Raw genomic sequence first — 27,687 nt, forward strand, 5'->3', positions numbered from 1 at the left:
CCAGGTCCTTGCACTTGTCACTTGAGTCACAACTCAAATGGAGAGTGAAGGGGTTGGATTTGTCTCCAGAAGGTACAATTTTGAATACACCATCAAAAAGCAATGCTTCTTAATAAAAAGAAAAGCAAGCATGGGAAACAGTGACCATTTGTTTAGATCCATTGTTCTAGAACTAAGTGTTTAATATGCTGTTCCTATGCAAATTCTCCCACATTTCAAAGAGCTATATATTCACCTCCAGCCCAACTTCTTTAAATGTAAACATGATACACTGTTTGCTCTAACACTATTTTAACCCAACTGACTGCATGATATGCGATCAACGACTGCTTGAAGAGTTCTTGGTGCCTTAAAGGTCACAGTTTTATTTGCCTGTCAGCCCTGGAAGGGATCCAAAGGAGAAGGGAGTAGAAGGAAGAAAGACTGAAGCAAAGTTAAATTATATTTCAGGTGAATTTATTGAGTTATAAAGAACCTGTCAGGTCCACCATATTTACAAAGGTTTTCAAGAGTATTCTACAGCTATTACTGCTACTGAACAAGTTAAAAGTGCATAAACAAACCAAATCAACCACATCCACGATGTCAACTATAGAAACACTGGTTACCTTATAGGACTTTGAGGCATACTAAATCAAACTCGGGGAAAACGTTTTCCAACTGCTGATCTCTAAAACCACCAGCAAGATTCTCATTTCTCTCTCTGATGTAGCTATGCCTGAAGATCAAGCTTGCTTATGCCACTTGATGGAAGCTGGTTTCTGTTCTTAAACATAAATGTTTTATGAATCAGGAATTTAATTTGAAAGCTACTCAGAAGCAAGCATTTCAAGGTGTTAAAATAATCTTGAAGAGAACAACAAAATCCCCAGTTGGTTCCATTTGATACTTTTGCAAGATAGCATTGCTGCCAGATGTGCATGTAAAATCCTGTCATCACTTTTGAGTCACAAGCAAAGCAAATTAAGTCAAACTTCCCAGGGCACTGTTGCTATTCATGTCTCAAGCAGCACTGTAGAAACAGTGCCATCTGAAAACACACAGTTTCTTACTGTCCAGGACACTTGAATAGCTGTTTTCAGTCAGTTTCATCCATTGAGCTGCAAAAAGAAATATTAATGCTCTCTACATTTCACTACTTCACCTCTCCATTCCCCACTCCATCCCCAGAACAGATCATTAAATCTGAGGAGAGACCATATCTCACCGTTTGAGGTTTGTTTCCAAGTATATTCCAGCTGCATCTCAAGTTCTTAAGAAGTTCTACATTACAACACCACAATGTCAAAGGCATATGGACAGTGACAGCCACAGCCTGTATGCCCACACATCTGGATGCGTGTAGTTTCCACTGACAATAGGTGGCTCTGCTTGCCTTGTTAAGAAGTCCACAGTAACTTTTAGGTGATACTGAAACTTCACACATTATTGAATGTTTGGGTAAGAATCTGATCTCTTGATTGCCAGTGGCCTTCCTCAGGGCATTGACCAGTGAACATTTGCTGATCAGTCTAACTCCATAACAATGACTTTAAGGTATCAACTAAAATTGAGTTACTCTACACACAGAAAACTAAAAACCCAGAAAGGAATAAGTCAGTATCAAATAGAGTAGCTGGGAAGGTGTTAATAGTATTTCAGACAAAAAACACCAAAATATCCTTGCTTGTAAAAAGTGAGAGTAAACAAAGCTGGTAGGTTTCAAAGAGAAATGTGTAACTCTGTTCCTATTGCAAGGGCTACAAAAACAAAACTGAAGAGAAGCCCAAGCATCATTCACAAAGAAACTACCATCTAGCAAGAAGTCTTTTATGGAATATGTGCTACACTAATGCAAGCCAGGATCAGACCTGGAAAGCCTGCCTCCATATAACAGGGAGACTGTCAAAGACACACCCAAAAGTCACACTGCTCTCCTCAAAAAAAAAAAAAAAAACACAACACAAAAAAACCAACCTTTCACAGTTTTGAAGTGAGCTACAGAGCTGCTCTCTGAAAAGTAGCAGCTACTCTAGGATTTCAAAAGTTTATACTTCTATATCTTTTGCCTAGTGGGGGCAAAAAGCCAACAGCATCTTGGCTTGTATCAGAAACACTATGGCCAAAAGGACGAGGGAAGTGATCATCCCCCCCATACTCAGTACTGTTGAGGCTGCAGCTCAAACACTGTGTTCAGTTTTGGGCCTCTCAATACAAGAAAGACATTGAGGTGCTGGAAAGAGTTCAGAGAAGAGCAACAAAGCTGGTGAGAGGTATGGAACAGCTGAGGGAACTGGGGCTATTTAGCCTGGAGAAAAGGAGGCTGAGGGGAGACCTCATTGCTGTCTACAACTCCCTGAAAGGAGGTTGTAGCATGGAGGGTGTTGGTCTCTGTTCCCAAGTAGCAAGTGACAGGACAAGAGGAAATGGCCTCAAGTTGTGCCAAAAGAGGTTTAGATTGGATATTAGGAAAAACTGCTTCAAGGAAAGGGCTGTCAGGCATTGGAACAGGCTGCCCAGGGAAGTGGTTGAGTCACCATCCCTGGAGGGGTTAAAAGATTCATAGATTCTTAGGGACACAGTTTAGTGACTGTTAGGTTAATGGTTGGACTCTATGATCTTGAAGGTGTCTTCCTACCCAAATGATTCTATGAGTCTATCATACCAAGGGAATTATCAACTTCTCTTGATATTTGAAGCTGGACCATGCTGAGAACACATTCAGCTCTAACACTACATACACAAGTGCCACCCATGTTGGTAACTGTGGTCAGAATCCACACACTCAGGTGTTGACACTAAGTCAGATCTAAATTTAAGTAACAGTTTCATATTTGCAAGTAACATTTAATCAAATCTTCACAAATGGAATTACCCTGATGCTTGTGTACATAAAGAATCAAAACACCATACATGCTACACTACACCCAACCAGTGTGAACTGTTCAAATTTAGTGCCAAACACAACAGCAAGGCCACATTCATCAGGAGTCAAGCTATTACTATGAGGAGAGTTTTACAGGAGAACACTTTCAGGTATGGCAGAATATCCTCCCTACCAGCATGATGGCTGCATGAGCTGCATCCAGTAACACTTCCTACATGCCTTATGCATCTCTTCCAGCCCTCCAGAGAAACTGATACTGAGAATGCCACAGTGATATTGCTGTGGAACATGTTTATCAAGAGATCTTTGCAACTCAGGGAAGCTTAGAGGGGGATTTTTCCCATATCCAGTTTTACTGAGGTAACCAGGAATTACTCTAACTTGAATAATAGATGATCAAACATCTACTACATGTTCCTTAAGTGTTTCAAAGCTATTCAGGTCACTCACTAATAAGTGATAATTTAAACACTGAACATGAAACCTTTGTGCTTAGTTTGTGGATTAAAGTCTCAGTTAAATCCTATTATTGGAAGCCAGCAAAAAGCAGTCATGCTAAGCTTTGCAAAGACAGTGGAGGAAAAGGAATTCCTTCTAGATTCCTTAAACAGTGTAATATAGTGTAACAAAAGACTATGGTAACTACAACAGTCTGAATATCACTGCAAAATTCCCCTCTGGGCCATGAACTGGCCTTGGAAAGCTCAAAATTACAAAGGCAAAGAGTTGTACATATAAAAGTGTTCTGAAAGACCAATGGAACTCCATCCAGAAAAAGGTGTCATGCCACTGACATAGAAGAATCATACTGGATAACTTACCTGGTACCATTTTACCAGGGAGAAAGTTTTAGTGCCTATAACAACCTGAACTGAATTAGTCCAGTAAGCTGGTGCTTTTTCCCTTAATATATTAGGACTGATTATTGGTAGACACCAGTAACATATTCCCTTATTTCTGTACCGAGCCACCCTCAATCCTAGATCTGGGACAGACTTCCCTGCAAGTTTTAATTACCTAAATGATCTCTTCATTGCTTTTTCTCAGTATCCATACCCTCATGCTGAGATCTAAATTCCAGCTTTTGAAAGGCAGAGCATTAATCCACCAACCTGAGACTCAGCAACTGTTCCTTCCAATTATTTAGTGCTTGAAATTGAGACTTTCACACAGTCCAGCCTAGCAGTCATACATAATTCATCACTTATTACCACACTTAGAAAACAGCTGTGTCAGTGGGATTTCACTTCTCAGAAGATTTTACTTTCCCTTGATCTTCCACTTTTTTGATGGCAGCTTGGATAGCTTCTTGATCACCCAGAAACTGGTGAGGGCCCAGAGGGTGCAGATTCTCATCAAGTTCAAGAAGTATGGGCACACCAGTGGGAAGAGTAACATTGATGATGTCCTCATCAGAGATGCCTGCCAAAGAAAAAAAGAAAAACAGAGTTACGTATAGTGAACAGCTTCCCAATTGTCTGTCTAGCTCAGCCTTATTTCTGACATTATCTAGCCTTAAAACAGTTAAGGATGTGTTCCAGCCTCCATCAACATCACCACCTACCAAGGGTGAATTCCCAGCTAGACCACAGCTTGGCTAGAGCTTCAGGAACACAGTTAAAGAAGGGAATTCCCATCAAGATGAAGACAGTTTCTTCAGTCTACACATGTGAAATAAACAGGAATAGATCGCCCTGGAGACTACACCTTTCCATTAATACTCTATTGAGGACAATAGGTTCTCCTTCGTATCTTCCTAACTTATGCACCATGAAAAAAAGTATTAGAGTCCACATGTGCTACTCCAACATGAAACAACCTTTTCAAGAAGGCAAGATATCAAGGTTATTTTTTCCTCTTAAATTTTCTATGCAAAGTTTCTCAGACAAGCTGTCTTAAATAAATCAATATTTAATTCTTCTAGTGTAAGGATCACTGTTTGCCCATGTCTGACCTCAAAAGCAGGTTTATAGGATCTTGCTTACACCATTATTCTCAGAATTACTTGATACAGGGTATTCATTTCCACTTTCAAACAAGAGAGAGGAGAAGAAAAGGGAGAAAGTCAACTTACACAACTTGGAGTGCTTTCCTGTATATTTCTACTTCCCTAAAATAATGTGTACCTGGGAAGAAAATTTTACCCAGTTGTGCTTAAATAAAATATTCTGGGGCCCTAATCTCAATGAAATTGCTGATTGTTTTTACATCAAACACAAGTCTCTAAAGCATGCAAGTGAATTTTGAAACCAAACCTCTTAGTAAAGTTACCACACAAGGTCTAAATAGTTTCATTAAGCAGCAATGACTGCAAAGACATTTCTCCTCAAAACTTCCAGCCAAAAGAAACCTAGTTTCACTCAAAATGTCATTTTTTTTTCCCTCCCCTTTTTAGAAGCACTGAGGTCACAACAGCAGCCTGCTGTTGTAAAACAGGACAACTTCAAGTAATTCATCCTTGGAAAATGCACACAATCAAGCTTCTAAAACAATGACACCATATAAAGTAGATCAAGGTGCATGAAGAAAACATCCTCTTGAGCAACTGACAAAACAGATGGTTCTCAGAACATATGGGTGCAAATTTACCAGTGATTTTCACATTACGAAAAAAAGCAGAGGCAACATACTAACAGGAAACCCCAAAGTCAAGCCCCTCAGCAACAGTGGGATGGCAACAGGTCGGAAAAAAAAAATTAATCACCAAATCACCAGTCTTAGGGATTGGAAGGGGCCTCTAAAGATCATCTAGTCCAATCCCCCTGCTGGAGCAGGGACACCTAGATGAGGTTACACAGGAAGGCATCTAGGCAGGTCTTGAATGCCTCCAGAGTAGGAGACTCCACAACCCCCCTGGGCAGCCTGTTCCAGTGTTCTGTCACCCTCACTGTGAAGAAGTTTCTTCTCAAATTTAAGTGGAACCTCTTGTGTTCCAGTTTGTATCCATTACCCCTTGTCTTATCATTGTTTGCCACCGAGAAGAGCCTGGCTCCATCCTCATGACACTCACCCTTTACATGCTTATAAACATTAATGAGGTCACCCCTCAGTCTCCTCTTCTCCAAGCTCAAGAGACCCAGCTCCCTCAGCCTTTCCTCATAAGGGAGATGCTCCACTCCCTTAATCATCTTCGTTGCCCTGCACTGGAGTCTCTCCAGCAGTTCCCTGTCCTTCTTGAACTGAGGGGCCCAGAACTGGACACAATATTCCAGATGTGGTCTTACCAGGGCAGAGTAGAAGGGAAGGAGAACCTCTCCCGACCTACTGACCACCCCCTTGTAATACCCGCCAGGATGCCATTGGCCTTCCTGGCCACAAGGGCCCAGAGCTGGCTCATGGTCATCCTGCTGTCCACCAGGACCCCCAGGTCCCTTTCCCCTACACTGCTCTCTAATAGGTCATTCCCCAACTTATACTGGAACCTGGGGTTGTTCCTGCCCAGATGTAAGACTCTACACTTGCCCTTGTTATATTTCATTAAGTTTTTCCCTGCCCAACTCTCCAGCCTGTCCAGGTCTCGCTGGATAGCGGCACAACCTTCTGGCCTATCAGCCACTCCTCCCAGCTTAGTGTCATCAGCAAACTTGCTGATAGTACACTCTATTCCCTCATCCAAATCATTGATGAATATATTGAATAACATAGGCCCCAGTACTGACCCTTGAGGCACTCCACTAGATACAGACCTCCAACTAGACTCCGCCCCATTGACCATGACTCTCTGGCTTCTTCCCTTCCCCCAGTTCATAGTCTACCTCGCTACCCAGTCATCCAGACTGCACTCCCTCAGTTTAGCTATAAGGATGCTGTGGGAGACTGTGTCAAATGCCTTACTCAAGTCAAGGTAGACCATGTCCACTGCTCTGCCATCATCCATCCATCTTGTTATGTCCTCATAAAAGTCAATGAGTTTGGTCAAGCACAACTTCCCTTTGGTGAAGCCATGTTGAGGCTGATCAGGTTAAGTACTCTGTTCAGCTGTAGATTTGCCCTGTATTTCAGCAGGGCATGGAGCAAGAGAAACAGACAACCCCCTGGAAGAAGCTTAAAGCTTGTTACATATTGAGCCATCAGTTCATTTAAAAAGTCATATTCTGTCAGTTTAAGCAACTCCAGTATACAAGGGATAAGTAATTCACCTGTTGTAGGCAGCAGAATCCTAGACCTACAGAACAGTGCTCAAGGAGTATCCAAGATTTTAAAACCATACAGAAATCAATGGGAAAAATACTAAGTCCATTTAGCAGGCACACACACTGTTCTGAAGGATTTTGGTTTGCAAAACAAGCAGCCATCCTGCCTGAGCTTTTCTTTCAAGGATTCTTAAACATATCAGAATTTAATAACATAGATGTCACCATGTATCCACATAGAATCCAGCCCTAGGAAATGTTCCACCCAGCTCTCAAATTCAATCTCCCAGACTAAACCATTCAGTTATACACAAAGCAGATGAGGTCACGCAGGTCAATTTAGGCAAACCACATAATGTGGTCAGAAGCCAGGATATTTAAAGGTTTCCTCTAAAGACAGATTAAAGAAAACTAGCAGTAGCTACATGGATTCAGAAATGCATTTTACTGTTTTTACAAAGCGACCACACCAATGTCAACTAGTATTGATTTGCAAAGCAAAACAGTGCAGTAGAGGATAAACAAGCTGCAGCAGGGATGTTGGCTTTCTCCTAAGGATTTTTCCTCACATGGAAATGTTGCCTCAGAGCCAGAAGGCTACAAATGCAAGTTGAAGTCAGATGAAAATCCGAAAGAAACAATAGTGTCCTGCTCCTTTATTTCAGCGCTGCTACTGTATTTGTATAGTATTTCTGTTCTTTGAGAAGCAAGAAGCTGACCAGGCTTGTCACATAGCTACTCAGTTGCAGACAAAATGCACACAGAAACCTCCCCACCCAGCAGGCTAGGAGGACAGTAAAGAGATCGATCGCATGCTACACTCCAGCCATTGCAAGCACAAGCTAACTGCTATCCAGTTACTTCATGTGCTGTAACTATAGCCAAGTGACCTTTTCTTACACGTTATCTGAGCTGGCCTGTGTCACAACCCTGTTCTATCTCAAAGGAAAGAAGGGTGAAATCAGGGCAAGGACTCAGCTACTGACTACAAGGTGCAATGGGAAATAAGACCATTGAAGCAGCAACACTCTTCCACCCAGTAAAATACTAAAGGCTAGGTCTCAGCACTGCGGAAGGGCACTGTGTTCCTGGAACTAGGCTTTCCCTGAGTAGGTTTAAAACTAATGTCCTACCTACTTCCAGCCATGAGAACCCACAGACATTACTGAAGTCCTCAGGACATCCTCCTCAGGACTGCAGACAGAATGCTGACTGGGAAACTACATTCCTCAAGTGGACATTTTCCATGTCCTCTCTCCTGAACACCTGTTAAATGCTGTTCCTTAATAGTAGCTGTATAGCAGAAAGCAGTTAGGTACATGAACATTGTAAGAATTTGATACAGCACTTATTACAAAAAAAATCTTTCAAAATCCCATTCAGTATTCTTTTCCGGCTTACTTATGCTCCAACTGGGTGATCAACCTGAGACCAGTAATGTCCCTTTACAAGTTTAAGAATTCACCTTTACCCAGTAGCCCATGAAGTGCTTTGAAAGACTTGCACCCTGGGAAGTCCCACAGAGGCAAACCCCTTTGAGCTCGATTTTGAGCACCTACAGCCAACTTCAACAAGGGCTGTCTCAGCTTCTCCTTCCCTCTCACCTGTTCTTACCAAGTTCCTTCCTTCTATTCTTGTGGTCAGAGCAACCCAAAAAGCACAACAGCTACTGAGAATAGCTACACTCCTCCTCCCCTGCACGTCAGCTACACTTGAGGCCAGATGATTCATCCAACAAAACACACAATATCATATGCATAAGTTCAGCCACAATGGGCTTGTTCTAGAACTGGTGTTTTGTAACTGAGATCCACATCAGGTCACAGCATCCTTCCCAGAAGCTTATGTTTTCATACACTGAAGCTTTAGCCTAAGTTAAATATTCAGGGCCAGATTCTGCCCTCCCTACAGGCTGACAGAGGACCTAGCTTCAGTAGGGGAGAAAAGTGGGCACAGTGTTAAGAGTCTGGCAATTAACATTTACAGAATATTAGCTTACTGTACAGATTTTAGGAAAAGGAGGAAGAAGATGAGTGGGCTACAACCATGGCTGTGGCATATTATTTACATTTTTTTCAACCTTATGTCTGCCAAGATGGTGGGGAAATGTTGGAGGGGCAGCCTTGATGCTGTAGGAGCACTGCTCAGCAGTAGTCAAAACGCTGGCCTTACCAACACCCTTCTGGCTACCACTACAAAGCACAGCACTATAAAGGTTGCTATGTAAATCCATCTCAGCCAGACCCAACACAGTATCACTACCTAAACAGTTCCTGATCGTGGTTTGACTTTGACTGTGGTCATTACTGAGGCCATCCCAATATGAGACTACATAGGAAAACAAACCATGGATCGATCATATTCCCATGCAGTAGGGAAATCCAGCCTGCCTTAAATTTCTCAAGCAGTCTAAGATTAAATAGGCTGAAAGAGGCATGAGATTTGCTACTACCAGCACTAGCTGTTAGCTATGTCATTAGGTAAGAAAGTCCCAGAAGGCTTGAGTAGAGACCCAAGCTGTACTACCACCAGCAGGAGCTCAAGGCAACACCATGACAGAGTTCTCTAGTCATGCAACCCTGAAGCCTGCCAGCACACAAACTGCCATTAGACAGAGCTCTGGGAAAATGCTTCCATCGCTGGCTGTAGCACTACTGATAGTCTCTCAAGTCCAAGTTTGTGGGAACCAGTCACTAACATGTCATGTCTGAAATGCTCCTGTACCAGCTGCAGCCCCTGGACAATCTGTTCCAGCCCTTTTGCACTATCATCAGACACTTGTCATCCCCTTCCCTGTGCTGATTCAAAACAGCAGAATGACAGAAAACTACCCACTCCTTGCCAGTTTACAGGCAAAGTTAACTTGCAAAGAGGCCCAACAAGCTCACAAGAAATAAGCAGCAAAAGCACAGAGCAAAGACTGGGATGAATAACAGGGTGTGCAAGACTATCTCATTTCAGCAGCTTTGAGCTGTTAGATCTTAATGTGGTTTCTAACTGCCCTCAGACACCATAGTCATATAAGTAGTATATCCTTAAGAAGGTCAAGCAGCAAAATCAGTAAAATAATCTTACTAGGTAGGCCTCATCACACAATTCACACCAGGACTCACAGTGTTTAGCTCCAGCATGTAAACTACAGAAATACTGTAACTGCACAAGTATCACCATCACAGTAATGGAAAAAAGTAAAATCCTGGAGGGCACTGCTCTCCCTTTTCACCAACTGGCAAGACGAGCATCAGGCTTTCCCAGTCACCACATTCTGCCTGCAAGCCCAGGTCCAGAGCTCTGTCCCAGCTCTGTCACCACAACCACACAAGCTAAGTGGGTGCGACATCTGCATCTTTCTTCAGGAGACCAGATAACTCCTCCCCTCCATTTTTTACCCTGCATATGACAAGACTCAGTGATCACCACACCATATCCAAGAGATGGCAACTTTTCAACAGGGAGGAAATTCTAGAATCAGACCTTCCACAAGACCTTGTCTTGAGGTACTTTACACCAGTCCTCAGGGTTAAATGGCCAGGAGGGAAGTTGGGACAGCCCATCAATCCTTGTGCCACTTGCCTGGTAAATCAGTCCATTAGACTTGGTCTCCATGTAGTTCTTCAACAGCAAGAGGGAAAGCTGGTCACAACTATTACACTAATGTTGTCTTCATGATGGGACACTGCTAAGAGGGTCTCAAGCTCAAGTTCTAGTTACTAGATAAAACTATTCCTCCTTCAATGAATTGCTAAAATCACCTGTAAACAGAACCTGTGCCTCTAGGATGCTTATTTAGCAGATTTTAGCAACTGATGCTTTCATAATCAATATGACATTTCAGCATCCAAAATAAAATTTATCAAACCAGTCTGCTATGCTTTACTTTAGATACCCTCCTCATTAACTTCTTTTTGCCTTTGCTTTTTCAATGCACCAGAGATGCTATACCAGGAAAGAAAGTCTAGAGACCCAAGTTACAGGGCACAATCCATACCAACAGATGTCATGTAACAAAACATTTACAACAAGAGACTTCCAGCAGCAAGCACAAGACTGCTGCCTGAATTTAAAAAGAATGTTACTTTCAAAGAGCCTTCACAACCCTAACAATATATAATGAAAACTGTCCTCTTGCTCTGCCAATTTTTAGTTGTGCCAATGATTCCTAGTATCATCACATACATGACCTGAAGATGATGCAAAGGATAAGGGCTCTGAGAGGTCTGGATAAGCTCAGTTACAAAGACTTAAAAATTTGGTGTCAACACTGTATCTTTGACAGGATTGTACAAATAGCCACACTTGTCCTGGGTTGCATTTATCAAATTAATAGGGATTACCTAGAAGGAACACAGCCCAGCATCCCCACTGGACACCAGCAGCTTATAGCACAGAGGTCTTCAGCAGCACCCTCTTGGAGAAATGTCACTCAGCCCACAGGACAGAAAAACAAGTTCTCTGAGAAGCTGCTGTTTCTGATCTCCAAGGGCACACAAGAGTACAGTGCAGTTTCTGTTATATACTGTTTTCAGAAAGAGTACTGGGATTTCACTTTAAGTCCTCACATGCAAACCATGGGAGATACTACAGACATTTCATATACCTTAATGAGGTCTACTCTGAGGACTGAGAAAAAAATCCAAACCCACAACCAAAGCCTTGTTATCCTGACACACTCTCACTCTGATGATTTGTGTGCAAGTAGAATGCAGATCCACATTTCAAGCTCTTTACCAATTACTCATAATAAGGAAAAAATTCAGATTCAGAGAACTGCAGGCCTTTTTCAAAAAAATACCTTCCTGAAATGGTAACTTGAAGGATACTCGCAAGTCTTTCTGAAAAGACACTAAGTTTCATACTGAAAAAATTAGAATTGCTTCATCAGATCAAACTGAATTAAAACACATTCATATTTACTGCCATTTAAAGCTTCTGAGTTACAGTTTCCAGGATTAAATTATCACTACGACTAAGACATCCAAGCAGTCGTGTAGGGCATTTGGAGCCCAGTTTTCTAAATGTCGAAAAAACATGGCTCCAGCTAAGATAGAGGGGCCCAGAAACTTCCACTGAAGTGCATGACACATTACATTTGTCAAAAAGAATCCACACTAACAAAGCCCAGCTCATAGCAGGTGCTCTAAATACAGTAGACTGAGAAACTTTAAGCAGTGTTGACTCAAGTCAAGCTCCAACAATGTTCCAGAGCAGCTCGCAACCTTTCAGGAGAAAAATGGAGAGACAAGGAACCTCTTAGATTTAGCTAGATATAGGCTGGAGTTCTGGAAGAAAAAAAAATTAAAAAATCAGGGGTCCTAAAGCTCTGCTCATGCCACCCTTCAGACCAGCTCTGCAGCAATCCAGATCTCCACTGTAAAAAGGGCAGAAGAGCCCTGTATCCTGCTCTTATGTGGGAGCTGATGGACGGTTCTCAATCAACAAAATTAGATCCTCTGCAAAGGATTCCTCACATTTCCCTGTGTAACCATGTGCTGGGAGGCACAAGGTATAGTGTAAAACAAACAAGGAGACACAGCTCTATTTTACTTTGCTTGAATGTACACAGCTCTTGAAGAGTTATACCTAGCAGACTGTCCCGGATAAAAGCTTTGCACTTGCCAGGACTTACACCACTCTTTCCAATCTCAATGCAGCAAGGAACCCAGCCATACTAACTTTAAAGCAACCTTTACCAGTCACTCATGCTGTCAGCTCTAGCCTTCACACACACCTGTGCAGAAAGTGGACCAAGGTTTCTGCTGAAGCTGTTGTCAGCTTGCAGCAATTCACCCCCAAAGGGCTTGCTTGACCAGCATGGTCTCATGGAACTGGTTCAGTTCTTTGAGGAGGTCAAGGGAGACACCATGGTTGCAAATCTCCCTGCCCCTTTTTCCTTTGTAATTCTATAAAATTTCACACAGTGTAAAAAAACAACCCTGACCACAGTGGAACCAGATGAAGCTGCCTTTCTCCTTCCTCCAAGCAGTGATCTGTACCGCAGAATTCAGAGCCCCTGTAGCTACAGAAGTCACTTGTACATGCTTATTCCCTGGGCTTTTAACTCCATCTAAAGCATCAGCTATCCTGACTGTTCCAGCATGCCTAAATGCAAAAAGTGCTCAGCAGAGTCAAAGCTGCAGAGGCACACACCAGAGAGTTTTATTAACTAAAAAACTGAGTGGATGCAATCCCATCTGTGCATACCTGCAACTACACCTCTCATAAGTTTCATTCATACAAGTATGATCACTGAATTCTTCTCTACCCACAGATGAATAAATTAATGCAGTCCATCTTCCAGTTCAGGATGACCTAAACTAGAAGACATGCCATTAAAGAAGAGGCAGAGGGGAAAGAATCTAGCAATGACTCAAAGCACATTCTTTTCAAGTCCCAAATAAATAAGCAACTTTATGCTAAGCTAACAACCTAGCTGTTTCTTGGTACACATTTTCTATATTGGCAAATAATACAGTATTTGCATAAGCTTTAGCAAGTTCCTAGTCTCTGCAGAATTCCCTGTCACGGCAGCTTTAAGTAAGGAATTATCAAGAATGAAGACTCAGAAGCAACCTACCACAGTAACAGTTGAGAATGTCTTCCACATTCTGCTGTGTTATGACAATGCTTGTTTAATGAACAGATTATGACTTCAACCATTCTGACAAAGCAGCTGAATAAATCCAGAAATAGTGAGAGCTATTGAGACTTTGTGTCTGTTTAGACCAAAGTTCATTTGAATAAAGCATTTTAAAATGAGCAGCAAGAAACAAAGGGAAAGTACCTGGCTCTTCTCTTAACTACATTAACCTACCTAATTCTCTTCCCCTTCTGCACACCCCAATTTGGTTCCTGTTCCTATAGGCCAACTTCCTACTTTCTCCTTGCAGACCACAGACATTAAGTGTTACACTGCCCAGATAAGTAATATATGCTACAGAATAAGATGTAAAGCAGTAAGCAGTTGAGTAAAGAGCAGCGGGGAAGGCTAAAAGGAAGACCCTTACCTTCGACATGCTTCAGCAGTGCCCTGCTGCTGTTACCATGAGCAGAGATAAGGATCATTTTGCCACTTCTCAGTTCTGGCACTATCTTTTCATTCCAATAGGGAAGGAGTCTATCAAGCACATCTTTTAGACTTTCAGCCTTCGGTAGATTATCCTGAGAGACATCACTGCATTTATACCGGCGATCATTGTATATTTCTTCGTAGTAAGGATGAGATTCAGTTATGGGAGGTGGAGTAACATCATAGCTTCTCCTCCATATTTTCACTTGCTCCTCCCCATGATTCAGAGCCATTTCTGCTCTGTTGAGACCAATCAGTGCACCATAGTGACGTTCATTCAGTCGCCAGGAACTCTGAATGGGGACCCACTCTTGGCCCATCTCTTCCAGGATAAGCCATGCAGTCTGGATGGAGCGGCTGAGTACAGAGGTGAAGACGAGGTCAAACTCAAAGCCCAGCTCCTTAAGTTGTTTGCCACAGTTTTGAGCTTCCTTTATCCCATCGCTGCTCAGCTTCTGGTCCACCCAGCTGCAGAAGCGATTCTCCTTGTTCCAGGCTCCTTCCCCATGTCTTAAGAGAACAAGCCTGTACTTAGCCATTTCGGTTGCAGCTTAGCACAGAAGACAAATGGTCCGGCATCTAATAATGATGCATCTGGACAAACACATGAGACAGATACATCAAACATCCTATAGATAATGCATTACAAGTAGTTAATACAGCAGCAAGGAGTAGACAACTATCAGAATCAAAACAATCAAAGAAATAAGTGTCTGCTGAGTATGTTTCTACTTTTGAGGTCTCCTGGCTTTGAATTCCTTCCCACTCTCATGTGGAAGGAAAAGCACCATCCTCCACCTAGCTTGGTGCAACTAGCCCACTTAACCAATTGACTAGTAGCAGATTTGTATAAGCTGTTCCAGCCTACAGATTCCCCTCAAGGGCTTAAGCATAGCCTCACTCAGTAGCAGCTCCCAACCAGAGAAGCAAACCCCACCCACTGGTGAACTTGCAAAGGTGAAACATGGAGCTCAAGCTTGGAATCGCTGTCTAGACCCACACTGGCTGCAAGGAAACAAAGGCACAGACAGTAGCTGTGATCCTCAGCCAGGGCAACTAGGGAGGAGGGCCACAGAATTGGAAGCGGCAATACACAGGACCTTAATAGCCTTCCTCAATAGAGAGGTCACCATAATCATGTACTGTATAACTTATTTCCTCACATGCCTACATCACCCTGCTAGTTATGCCAATCTCTGCTAGATTCTTCCCCAGACCACCTCCTCTCTCATTCCTCCACACTCAAGTGCCACAACACAGATACTCTGGGATGCAAGGCACAACTAGCTACATATTCATAAGGTCAAACAGCACCTTTCTCTGCTCCTGTTGACTAAGTAACAGCACCCTGAATTGTCTTCAATGGGAGCTGGATTTTGACCGCTCACCCAGGCTTCTGCAATGTGACCGAAGATGATCTAGCAATTGTGTGATGCCTGAAAGGTCCATCTAACACAGCACTGCAACTCTGAAAACCCCACCTGATCACTCTGTTCTGAGGTGTCACAGAGTAGATAACAATGCACAGAACCAGGGTGGAGGGAAGGGAGGGTGGTAGAAAGAAAAATACAACTCTCTGCACTGGAAAGACTGCTGTATACTCAAACAAAGACTTAGTGCTCTCAAAAATATGGACAGTGGGAGACGAAAGTCTGACTTGTGCACATGCAACTTCGGACTAGATTTCCATGAGACATGCTTATAGGAGCTCACATCATCTCAAATCAGTTGGAGCTGCTTCAATCACATTCTAAGTCTCCAAGTGTCTCAAATTCAGGCCCGCTGTAACCCTGAATTAGCTCAGTAGGATGGGTCAGGCCCGTGTACTCTGGGTTTTTGGAAGCAGCATTCATTTTTACCAGGCTTTTAAAAAGTATATAGAAAAGTTGAATTCATTAACAGCCTCAGTTAATTTGATATAAACTCTAACAGCAGCTTAGTTCTCCTTTACTCCCACAGAAGACAGTTTACACCACACAAGGACATCACACAACACCTCCCCTATTCTACCTTCTGACTACTGGTACAGCTCAGGATTAAAATGCATTTTAGGACTGACAGATTTTTTACACAATATCAGGAGGTATTTTCTGACACAGAATAGACAGTTGGTAAATAAAAAATAAAGTCTTCTGTGATTTCATGCAAAGGAGACCTGAATTTTGTGTATGACATGGAACATCTCAGACAAAATTGCCTGCATGTTCCACTTTTTCCACTCACAGTCAGTTGCACATTAAGCAAAGAAATCAACTATTCTTAGGATTCCACTGACATGTCACATCATATACAATGCTAAACCATACCCTTAAAGATACCAGGTTTACAACAGAAAGGAGTATGAGATACTATTTCCACCTCAAGCCAAAGTAATCCTTCTCCAGCATCCCATAGATATGATTAACCATTGCAGCATGTCCACACCATGAACAACTACATAAAACATAAAAAGCTATCTCTACAGATATCTCATTATTCAGATTAATTGACTGTATTATACACAGGAACAGATTACATAATTTACAAAACCAAATTACGACCCAATAAAAATAACAAGACCCAACAATACAGTAAATGCATCTGTTCACACATGTTCTTAGTTAGGTACTTTTGTCCAAAAGCAATAAAGAACTAAAATATAACAAACAATCAAAAAGATTCATACAATGATCCAAGATCATCTGGGGACCATAAACTACAGTTCAGTTATATAAAAGATCAGGCAGAATCACTATTCTGAAATTCAGAAAGAACTGGCAGACACAGGCTTGTTTAAATATCACGCCACTTACGGAAGCATTTAAGCTAGAAAGCCTTACAGCAACACATGGAAATAATCCTACTCACCTTTCCTATGACAAAGGAGCAGCCTACACAAATCCCAGCATAGACTCAAGAGCTGCTTTATACAGAGGCCACCACACACTCCTGGCTAATTACCTGCAGGAAGAGAATAAACATCAAGTGATCACACAGAAAGAAACCTCAAGTGCAAATGGTTATGCCAACCATCATTTGCTCTTTGAGTTGTAGGAAAATAGAGCACACACCCCTTGTATGGGCTGGGAAATCTACCTATTTCCTTCTCCCAAAAAGATGCATATGCACAGCTCCTGCATTTCCAACAAGGGAAAGTTTCTTGTCTCCCAGGTGCCCCAGGATATCATTTGCTCCCCAATATTTGTTTAGACCACAATTACCACAGCTCTAGTACCCAGAAATCTACCAAAATCTCTGGGACATAAAGGAGGATACAGATAGCAGACTTGGATCCAGCACAGAACAGAAACACAGAGCCCCAGGTCAACACGGAAGGACAGGAGAACATAATACATCGGCAGGTCTAACTGCTACAGGTGCTCATTTCCAGGACTCCTCGCTCCAGCCAGCACAAGTTCACCTGCCCAGCCCTCCTATAAAACATCCCTGTGCGGTGCACGTGTGTCTCTTGGCTTTCCCTAAGAACAGAGGCTTACCCAGAAGTGGGGCTGCAACTCCCATATACACACACACAAACACAGGAGGCTGCCCAGGAGCAAAGCAGCAACTCCCACCCACGAGGTGCCCCACAGCTACTGCCCCCCACGGGAAGCCACCACCTGCCCCGGGCCCCAACACCACCACCCTACCCCTCAGGTGACTCCCCCCACACACACACACCCCGGGCCGGCACCGCGTCCCTACACCCGCCAAGGGAGCCCACCTGCACACCCCGCTTCAGGGAATCTCCCCCGGGACCCGGCAACCCCTCTCCGCCCGAAGCGCCTGCGCAACCCCTCCGAGGGAGCACCCCCGGCCGCCCCGGCGCCCTTCTTCCCCCGCAGGGAGCTCCCCCCCACCGCTAACCGTCCTCCCCCCGCGCTCGTTCCTCGGCTTCGCAGAATTAACAGGCTAAGCGCGCGTTGCCTTACAGAGACCACCGCAGCCGGTCGCAGCCCGCCCGCCAGGAACGCCACAGCCGCACTCCGCCGCCCGTCCCCGAGGCCGAAGTGAACCCCGTTCCACCATCACCGCCACTGCCTCCGCCGCGCCAGTAAAGGGGGGGACCCCGCGTCCTAATGAGGCCTCGGCGTCCCCGCGCCCGCGAAGATGGGGGTGCCCGATTGGCTGGCCCAGAGGATGAGCACCGCCCTCAGCCAATGAGGCCGAGCCTGTGGGCGGTGACGCGAGAGAGGGGCGTGCTGTCTGCGGGCGCGCTAGGAGCCGAGCCAAGCCCACTCCGGCCGACCCCCCCCGGCCTGTTTTCCCGGTCACTCCCGGCCCGCAGCTCCGCTGGGGGCTCGCTGTCCAGCGGAGCCTGCGGGGATGTTGGTGTCATGCCCCTCCTCCGAGAAAATCAACGTCCTCAAAAAGCAGGGCGATTTTCCTGCGAGGCATCACAGCAGAGATGTCGGACCCCCCCGGACACGCAAACGCGGTTTGTCGATGCCACCGAGAAATGGGGTCACGGCAACCTGCGCTGAACGCGACCGGAGGCAGCCCCAAGCCTCTGTCTTCTCCCGAAACCACCTCCGGTCCGGCTGACTCTGCATCAGCACTAGATGGGCGCTGGTCCTCCGAAGCCAGGGACCTCCGTGCACCCCCAGAGCACTTCCGCCTCCTCACCCACCGCCCGCGCTGGGCCCTATGACAGCAGCCGGGAGGGCGGGCGCCGGCCCATCCGTGTGCCGCGTCAGGGAAGAGGCGAGGGAACGAGCTGGGCTACCCGCAGCCGGTGGAGCTTTCCCGCTTCCCTGCCCGGAGCCTCCTCGGCACGAAGGGGCATGGCACCAACGCCTCGGGCTGCCATCCAGCATCCCCTCGCTCATTGCCGGGAGGTGAGGAAACAGGATCAGTCAGATGGGGTTTTTCCCAGGCAGGGCTCACTTTTTTCTTCTGGCTTTCAGACCTTTTGTTTTTGGTGAGAAGCAAGGGTCCAAAATCTCATTACTCATAATGAAATCAGCAGAAAAAAATAGACGTGTGTTTTCCTAGCAATTGTGCTTGCTACCATCATACCCACAGGTTGTAATTCTTATTCTACGTAATCAAAACACAAGTGGATGGAGCAGCTCTGACAAAAGACGGAGAGAAGTGGTGTGGGAAGGTGGTGTCCCTTACTGCTTCTACTGCCATAGATCTGCTTTTATTTTTGAAAATAATCAGAGCACATCTTTTATACATAATCAGATTCACATTTTCTTCTCTAAACGCATACCCCTGAACAGCCACAATCTAAATTTGAAAGGCCACAAAATGTATACTGAATGTGCTCTCTCACCCCCTCTATAAAGGCAGAGATAGAGGTGATCTTCCATTACTAATAGGTTAAAATGATAGCGCAGGAAAATGAAAGATGTGTGATTCAGATTCTGACAAGAAACAGAAGGAAATTTAAGAAAATTCGGGGCAGAGGTGTTAAAATAATGTCTATAAAGTGTTGTGAAGAGAAAGGATGTTTTGGTTTGCACTTACAGGGATTAGGTCCTAATCTGTCAGTTGCAAAGAAGCACCAGCCAGAGGAAACGCTGCTCCACTAGGCCCTCAGGATGGCACAGCACTAGGTGTGCTAAGTGATAAGAGTGGCCAGGCTGTCAGTGAGCAGCATCCCATGTCTCTTTGGTGCTTACTACACTGACTTTGTTCCTCATTTATTTGGCAAGCTCTGGAAGGCATTCTGCCTCTCACGGAGAAGATTTTCAATACATTTCCTGATAAAAAGAGCTATGCCTGACCGCAATACAGAATTACAATAAAATCTGCTTCTGCAAAATATTTCCACTGAATGTGAATTGCACTTACAGTTACACGTATAATCTTTTTCATCTCAGCCACTAACTTTAACAATTACCTTTCATCTATATCAACTTCGTCTAAGCCAAAACCTATAGTATAAAGCCAGTCCAGCCTAAGTAATCAAAATTGTACTCTTAAATTCACTGTACCAGAAGAGTTTGACTTGCCACCCATCAGGTCAAACTGGTAAAAAGAAATGTTCCCACATGGTACTGTGGGATCACACACCTGCAATCACCCTGTCTCCAGTCAGATCAAACCTGTCTCCTCTTGTATAAACGTACTTGCAGTGCAGCTCTGAATATGGGTGCATCACAGGCTAACTGACTGATTGACTTTGCAAGGAAAAGAACTAAAGGTCCTAGAGACAGAACGAAAAATAGCTACTCTTGAGTATCAGCACTATGTATCTGCTGTACTTCAATAATTAGGAATACAATTAAGAGAAAGAATCATATGTCAATATGCAATCATGACTACAAGTAAGCAGACAGCAACCCGTGCCACAAACCAGGACATCCATGGCCATTAAATACAGATTTATTATACCTATTAGTCTTTGAGCAAAATCATTTCATTAGCATGGCAAAAACAGCCTAATGACTTTGACTCATGTTTCAAACAACACAAGGACACAAGAGTCAAAGCCATATCCCCGTGCGTGACTTCTTGCAGACAGCTACTCTCATTTGGCAGCTATTATCTCTCAGACCAGCTGGGTTGTTTTTCAGGGTTTCTGCTCTGGAGCCCTTCCTGGCTGTAGTGTTTAGTTGGAATGTTTATGGCAGAAGCAGTTCAGGAAACTCTTTTCCTCAACACATAAACCTCTGCTGGGGCACCAGTACAACTGCACCACTCTGAAGAAAGGCCTGGGGCTGAGCGAGGCAGAAACAGAAGAAAACAGAACTGGAAAGAAAAAAGGCCGATTAATGATTGATGAAAACTCTTGCAAACAGGAGCAGTTTTCACTGATTATGCCCTTGGTACTTTCCCATAGAATAGCCACTTTGTTCAACGCTAGATCAAGTATTTACCATAGTGCTGCAGCCATACCCATTGTAATTTCCACAAGAACCTGAGCTCTTTGTTTACCCCTATTTGATATATGATCTGTCTTCATTAATAATTTCATCTTCAAAAGAAACTTCTGTGATCAACTGCGCACACACTCTATTAGAAACTTTCTCTCTGAAACTTTATGCTGGGTGTTTTTTACTGCATGAATTTGTGCCTTCCCTCCTAGACTCTCCCTACCTTTTTCACCTTCAGTTGCTGCCAGCGGCACACCTGTCCTCTCTCCCACCCAGTAGTGTGCCCAAGGAATACTCACTCTTTTTTTTTGAAGGTGAGCACATTCAGGCCATTTTCAACACTTGACAGTTTTTCCTCTACAAAAGTCCTAGATCCTGTCTTTTCTCTGTCTGTTATCCATACTACTGTTGTCTCACATTCCTCTGCAACTTTTCTGACGGTCTATTTTCATTTGGGGCCAAATTCGTACTGAGAAAGGTCTGGGAATACAACACACTATGCGGAGAATTAAACACATCCTTATTTCTCCAAGAGGACACAGAACATTGTAAAATCACTCTGGCTACATCCATCTCCCTGCCTATCACCCCCCATACACTGGTTACGTCTTCTCTTGTAAACTAAGCACAAGCTTTATTTCTTGTAAGACATAACTGCAATGTGGACAGGGGCCTGGAAGCCCACGGTGTGTGTTAAACCCTCCTGCTAGCAGGGCAGTGCTACCCAGCAGGGATACCTCTCCTTACAGTAACACAGCCATCTTATCCATCCATGCCTTCAGTTTCCTTACCTATTCTTTTTACACCTATGCTTACTCAGGTTTTTTCTGGCTTAAAAGACCACTTTATTCACTGTTTTTTCAATCAGCTTCGTTCTTTCCATGCCAGGAAGAGTACAAGTCCACAAGACATCAATATCATGTTTTCACCAAAGCCTGGTCTCTAAACTACATAGTTAGCTGAATCCCAAGCAAACTTACGTGTATTCATGGACTAGAAGCTGTTTTCCTTCTTCCTGAGACCATAGCCACAGCACATATAAAGTGCTGCACAGTCTTGTTGGCCTGAAGTCTTTCATGTGTCTCTATACACCAGATCCTGGTATGTAATACAAGGAAAATAAAGCCTTCTCCATCAGGGCTCAGAGAGCACATAGCAGGCAAGGATGCACCGGTCCTACTTCTGTCTATTTGTTGGAGCTACTTGCCACGTCTTGCATTAACCAGACAAGTGGTTCTCAACATTTTCTTGGCACAAACGTGCCTATGCGTGGGTAATTTTTCATCACACACCTACTTCTATTTGCCAATATATCACACCACAAAGTCTTGAACCAAGCCTGTTATTACCTAAAACTTGGGGGTGCACCTGACAGAGCAGTGAGGCATACCTTGCACACCAGTTAGTCACTCAATTACAATTCCTCAGCAAAGGGCCTTTTTCACCTTTTGTTTTACTAGTGCCTAATACAATGCTGCTTTCATATGTAAATACAGTGGGGCTTTCATCCTGCTTGGGTATGGAGGCAATATGTAACTTCATGCATCTCAGTGAATTCTCTTTATGTCAAAACCAAAAGCATAAGTCCATGTGGAGGCCAATATTCTACTTTGTTTGTTTGGGTTTGTTGTTGTTGTTTTGGTTTGGTTTTGGCTTTTTAGCTCAGTTGCTTGGGGGAAAAATCTGTTCAAAAAATTGAGGAGTGTCTAAGCACTTAAACTAACCTCACGTCTGCCACCAGAATCGTGGCCTTAGTCTTTAAGTAAATGCAGAAGTTTTTCTGAATCCTTAAGTACCGAGTAAATTACTAAGAAAGAGGAAGAAAATAGATAAAAGCCTTCACTATATGCAAAACCGATGGAGGGAAGCTGCTATGCAAGGCATTGTATTCCAAACCCAAAGTGGAAACCTAATTTCTTACCCTACTGGTACTGGTAATGTTACTCTGAAGTAAAACTTGTGACTTCTATATGCTCATCTGAAATCTTAACTCAAAAAATTATTTTATTTCTGCATATCCCAAGCTGAAAACATACACATGGGAAAACCATTACATTTTCTATGCTCTCAAAACCATTATATGGACATCTTCAAATAAACACCTCGTCACAACAGGAGCCTAGATGCTACAGGAAAGTGTATGGAACACAGTGTTATGAAGGAACCCTCATGGATACAGTTCTAGCCACCCAAACTAGCTGGAAAAGAAGTTGCACAGAGTGCAAACAGCTGGGAAAACATAATTCTTTCTTACCACCAGAAGTTTTTACATTCCTAGAACAAGAAACACAATCTGAAGATCTATAAGGTTCACTTTCAGATTTTGTGGGTTTGGAGTGGTTTACATTGCAGGTTTTCATTTGGAGCATTTCACTGTTTTATAGTCACAATACTGTACAAATTAACTTATTGTAGCAGCACCAAAAGCAAAGAAAATCCTGTGATGAATCTGGTTTTTTTTTTTTTACCCCATGATAAACAAAGTGCTGCAGACATCATCAGACGTCAGTAAGAAACTGTCTGGGAAACGATAACTTAAAAGGGCCTCTGAAAAAATAAAGCAGCAAGGTGGTGTCTCGTCTAGGCATGATAAGTTTGTTAAAAAACAGACTGGATAGTACTGATACTAAAGCATGGTAAGACCACATAAGCATCTGGGTAAACATAACCAAAAAGGTAAAACGGCAACTCCATTCCCATTGCACAGAATGGCAAGAACCACAAACACACATGTTCAAGTTTGCTTGCTTTTAGGAAAAATGAATGGCTCACCTCAAAAGAAGCTGCTCTAAAGTTTTATACCTCCATGTTACAATGAACCCTGGATTAACTAAGAACTTGCTGATGTGTGTATGCGGAGCTACCTCTGTATTTCTTATGTTTGTTTTCTCACAGTCTACAAATCACAACGATTTGTCTTGCACTTACCTTTCTTTCCATTCTATGTAGCTCTCTTGCACCATACCAGTTTACAAAACAAGCCTGACTGATGTTTAGTTTGGTTTTGAATAGAGCACAAAAATGAGTTTCCTGTATAAAAAATCTGTCCTATGTGCCATGATTAGATAATATAAAGAAAAAGACCAAGTCACACTGTTCTACTCTACTGTAACTTCTCAGAATTCAGCAGGGTTGCTCCTGGCTTTAAAAAGCAACAAAACCAAGCCTCTTTTTTACAGGATTGTTTCCCAGGAAACTTTAGGAGTTAAGTTGCTAAATAAATGGCTGTGTAGCACAAGTTAATTCATGCTCCCCCCATACCCCCCCATTCCTTTAACAAAAAAGGAACATGACTGAAAAGGCAGATAGGACTAATAAATAGGGAGTCAGCATATCCAACTTCCCAGAATTTTTCAAGTCTAATTTTCATTTCACACCTGGTTTACTCACATGGAAATCCATTCATTCAAACAATTTTGTGCCTGACTTCCACAATTTTTTTTAAATTTAGAATTAGTCTATTCCTCTCTATTGCCATCAGATCTAGCTGACCACAGAAGAGCCTGGAAAAAATATTTTGCCTATAATTCAGCATCTCCTCTTTATATTAGAAAAAACACACTTTCCTCCTTCCCAGAGACACAAGGTACTATCCAACATTTAGCATTTTGAATAGGTTTGTTTAAACATTCAGTACTGCTGTTATTATTCTTTGTAGAAGCTTGTATCCGCAATATATCAAAGAAGTAACTGAGCCAAGATCAATTCAATGGATCTGTGAGAACAAAACCTGGGCAGTGTGGTCTGCCCTTCTTAAGAAGGCATTTGCAGAAGTAGCATGTATCTGGTAACAAACTATGTACCTTGGGGGAGGGGGCATGAAGAGGACAGGGAGGGTTACAATACCTCTAAAAAGGTACCATAAAATGAGGCCCATGCTATCTAAACAAGGTCTCTTGCCCTTCTAAAGATACAGGTGCTCAGAAACTTAGACGTGAAGAAGCCACTTTGTCTACTTTGTCTGGTCTTCCGGGTTACATCTAGTTTACAGGGCAGCTGGGGGCATACACAGGCCAAATTAATTTTCCTGGCTTATGCAGCAACCCACACCTGGCCACCATCTTCTCCCATTCTCCTGGATTACAGACATGTTCTGGTTACAGGGCAAGCAAGAGTCCTCAGACAAGATAATAGCTGGAAGCATCCTGCCAGAACAATGTGCAGCTCATGGCCTCCTCCCTGCATGCCTTGAATTACTTCTGGAAATTACAGATGCTGAGAGCACAGAAGCCTATCTGACCAACTCCAAACCTGGAGCATACAGCAAAATAACTGCAGATCTATGGATTAGTGAAGGACAATAAGCCAAACTTTTGTGGGAATCACTGAACGTTCCACATCCCCACTATATGTTCATATTGCCCGTGTGTCCTGCCATTTGACAGGAGAAAGACCACATGAGGTCTGAGTAACTAAGCCAGCTAAAACAATCTGGCTCCCCTGTTGTGTACAAGTTCAGGTTATAAAACAATTTCTATTCAGCTCTAATTGCACAGATTCCACAGTGGTATTTTTCTTGTTTTTCCTAGTCAAGATGAACTCATTGTTTTCACTGTGTGCTTCATTTGTTTTGTTTTTCAAATATGAAAAAAATATTTTGTGTTTCACAAATGAAAAACATATCCCTTCTTCCACTCTTAAGGCATTTGAAGCACCCCTTTTCTTGTCAAAACTAAACACAGCTGATTGCTGGAACTTGAAATGGAGCACAAAAATATTTTTCCATGAGGACAAGAGCCTCCACTAGGCAAGAAAAATACCAGACTGTTCTCAAAAGTGATAAGCTTTGGAAAACCTACAGGCTTCATATATGAGAGAAGAAAATTTTGATCCTGTGATAACCATGCCTACCAACAGAAGTGGACAGGAACATGGGTCTGGGATGGGCAAATTTTCCATTTGCAGATGAAGTGGGGTTTGCAGGCTGGCCATAGTGTCCAGCTGAAGTTGCTTATCCCCTCATTACAAAATCCATTCTTCCACAGAGACAGCTGAGAAGGTATGGTCTTTGTTGATGCTTTGGTACCTGCTCTTTTCACAGGGCTTGACAGAGAGAAAACAAAGCAAAGCATTTGCCAGTCTCACATAATTCAGCCTCTCCAGTCTATGATCAGAAGGTTTCTTTTTACAAGTTTGAGAAAAGACACAGAAGACACTGACATGCTTCAGCTTCCGCAGCAACCAGTCCTGGCCTGTGCAAGGAAGTTGCACTTTAATTATACCAGTTCAAAAAATGATGCTGTTAAATTAATGCTAAGTCTGTGGGAGGATAGATGTTATTTTTCTGAAGAGTGTTTTCTACTGTTTTAACTGAAGTGGTAAGAAATAGATTTAAGCTAAATCAATATACAATGTACTTCAACAGATATATGTCCAAAAAAGGCATTTGCATCAACATAATGGAACAGCACAAGATTTTCATGTAGACAAGACTCAGAAGAAAATATAACCGTATAATACTTTGGGAATACTGTGAACATACCTTGTTTTGCCCTTGTCTGCTGTCAACACCTCCTCCACTGCCTCCAGGGATCTGTTCCCCACTGCCTGACAGTTATTAATTATCTTTTCCTGTTTTATTTACCCTCAGGTACCCACTTGCTGGCAAGTTACACTTCTCTGTATCACCAAACCACCACATTTGATGTAGCTCTCAAAACTGTAGCTTCGTGCAATTCTGCTAAGTTAAAACATTCCTCTTCAAGGTAGTTTCAAGCTAATGTTCCACAGACTCTCCCCTATTTCCTTCATTTGTAACAGTAACAGTTACTACAGTTTCAGAGCCAGACTGGCTGGAGTTTCCTCAGAAACCAAAATATAATGCTTCAGACTTCTTGTGTGTCTGATGCTGTGGAAATGTCAGAATTTGACTACTCCCTCTGGGAAGTCCATCTCTCTCCACAGGGTGACACACGGTGACTGAAGAAAAAGTATAAAGAATGCCATAAACCATTTTTAGCAGCTCTGCTTTCTTAGCCTGGCATGATATGCCAGCACCTGTTCAATCAGCTTGAGCCTACTAGTTTACACTACAGAGTGGGGAAAGTGCTTGGGAAAAGGTCAGTTCTTATTCTTCTTGCTGTTCTTGGTTCCTTCCCTGAGATGCCAGAATGCTCAGGCCAGGATGGGATGCAGATCCTGAGGAATTTCGTCTCCCCCATTGTGCCCAAGCCACCACCACAGCTGCGTCATGAGCTTCAGCGGTGGAACAGAAGGGATCTTTGATGATGAAGCACTGGAAAACGTAGACCATGTTGAAATTGTGACATCCAGGCATTCTGAGGACTTCAGCGCCAATACACAAAATAGGTTAGACAGAGTTGGTATTAGACTGGCTGAACAAAGAGAGAGCTGACACTGTTGGCAGACATTTTAAGAAAAAGCTTGCTCCAATGCTGTTGAATTAATGGAAAATCTCCCAATGGAAGTAGCCCCTGGCTGCAAATGTATACTTGACAACTGCATGAGCCAGCACCGGCACGACGCTGGAACCACCATAAAACCATGGATGAAAAACAAAGAGCAAATTCATTTTTGTTACCTCACCATCGAGGGGATCCTGAAAGCAGCACCTGGGCAGAAGCACACAAATGGGGATGCAGCTCTCACGGGGCTTGGTCCATGCTAGAGGATCACCGAACCTGCTGTTTGTGCCTGTCTTTCAGGGATTCGCGCAGGCGTAGTTTACCACTATGCTTTGATCTTTCCCACAGCAGGGCAGGAATCTCAATCATGTTTGATAGGGTGCCTCTGAGTCTATCGTAAGCCTCTGTTATTTGATGTTGTACTTGTCAAGCACAGAACAACAATTAGCAT

The 27,687-nt window shown here is 43.3% G+C and overlaps 1 protein-coding gene across 3 annotated transcripts; it reads right to left on the reverse strand.

Moving 5' to 3' along the window:
* Window positions 1-434: 434 nt before the first annotated feature.
* BPGM (bisphosphoglycerate mutase) lies at window positions 435-27,436 on the reverse strand. 3 transcript variants are annotated; one of them, XM_082076199.1, is made up of 4 exons: window positions 27,413-27,436; window positions 16,913-17,005; window positions 14,004-14,659; window positions 435-4,288 (listed from the first exon to the last, which is right to left on the reverse strand). In XM_082076199.1, the coding sequence occupies exons 3-4, from the start codon at window positions 14,602-14,604 to the stop codon at window positions 4,110-4,112; spliced, it is 780 nt and encodes a 259-aa protein (XP_081932325.1). In that variant the 5' UTR covers window positions 14,605-14,659; window positions 16,913-17,005; window positions 27,413-27,436; the 3' UTR covers window positions 435-4,109. The 3 variants fall into 3 exon arrangements, with proteins under 3 accessions (XP_081932325.1, XP_081932324.1, XP_081932323.1); XM_082076198.1 differs by lacking the exon at window positions 27,413-27,436 and adding an exon at window positions 26,354-26,570; XM_082076197.1 differs by lacking the exon at window positions 27,413-27,436 and adding an exon at window positions 17,977-18,463.
* Between the last annotated feature and the right edge of the window lie 251 nt (window positions 27,437-27,687).

This window comes from Streptopelia decaocto (genome assembly GCF_964273445.1).
Source record: "Streptopelia decaocto genome assembly, chromosome: 1".
NCBI classification, from domain to species: domain Eukaryota; kingdom Metazoa; phylum Chordata; class Aves; order Columbiformes; family Columbidae; genus Streptopelia; species Streptopelia decaocto.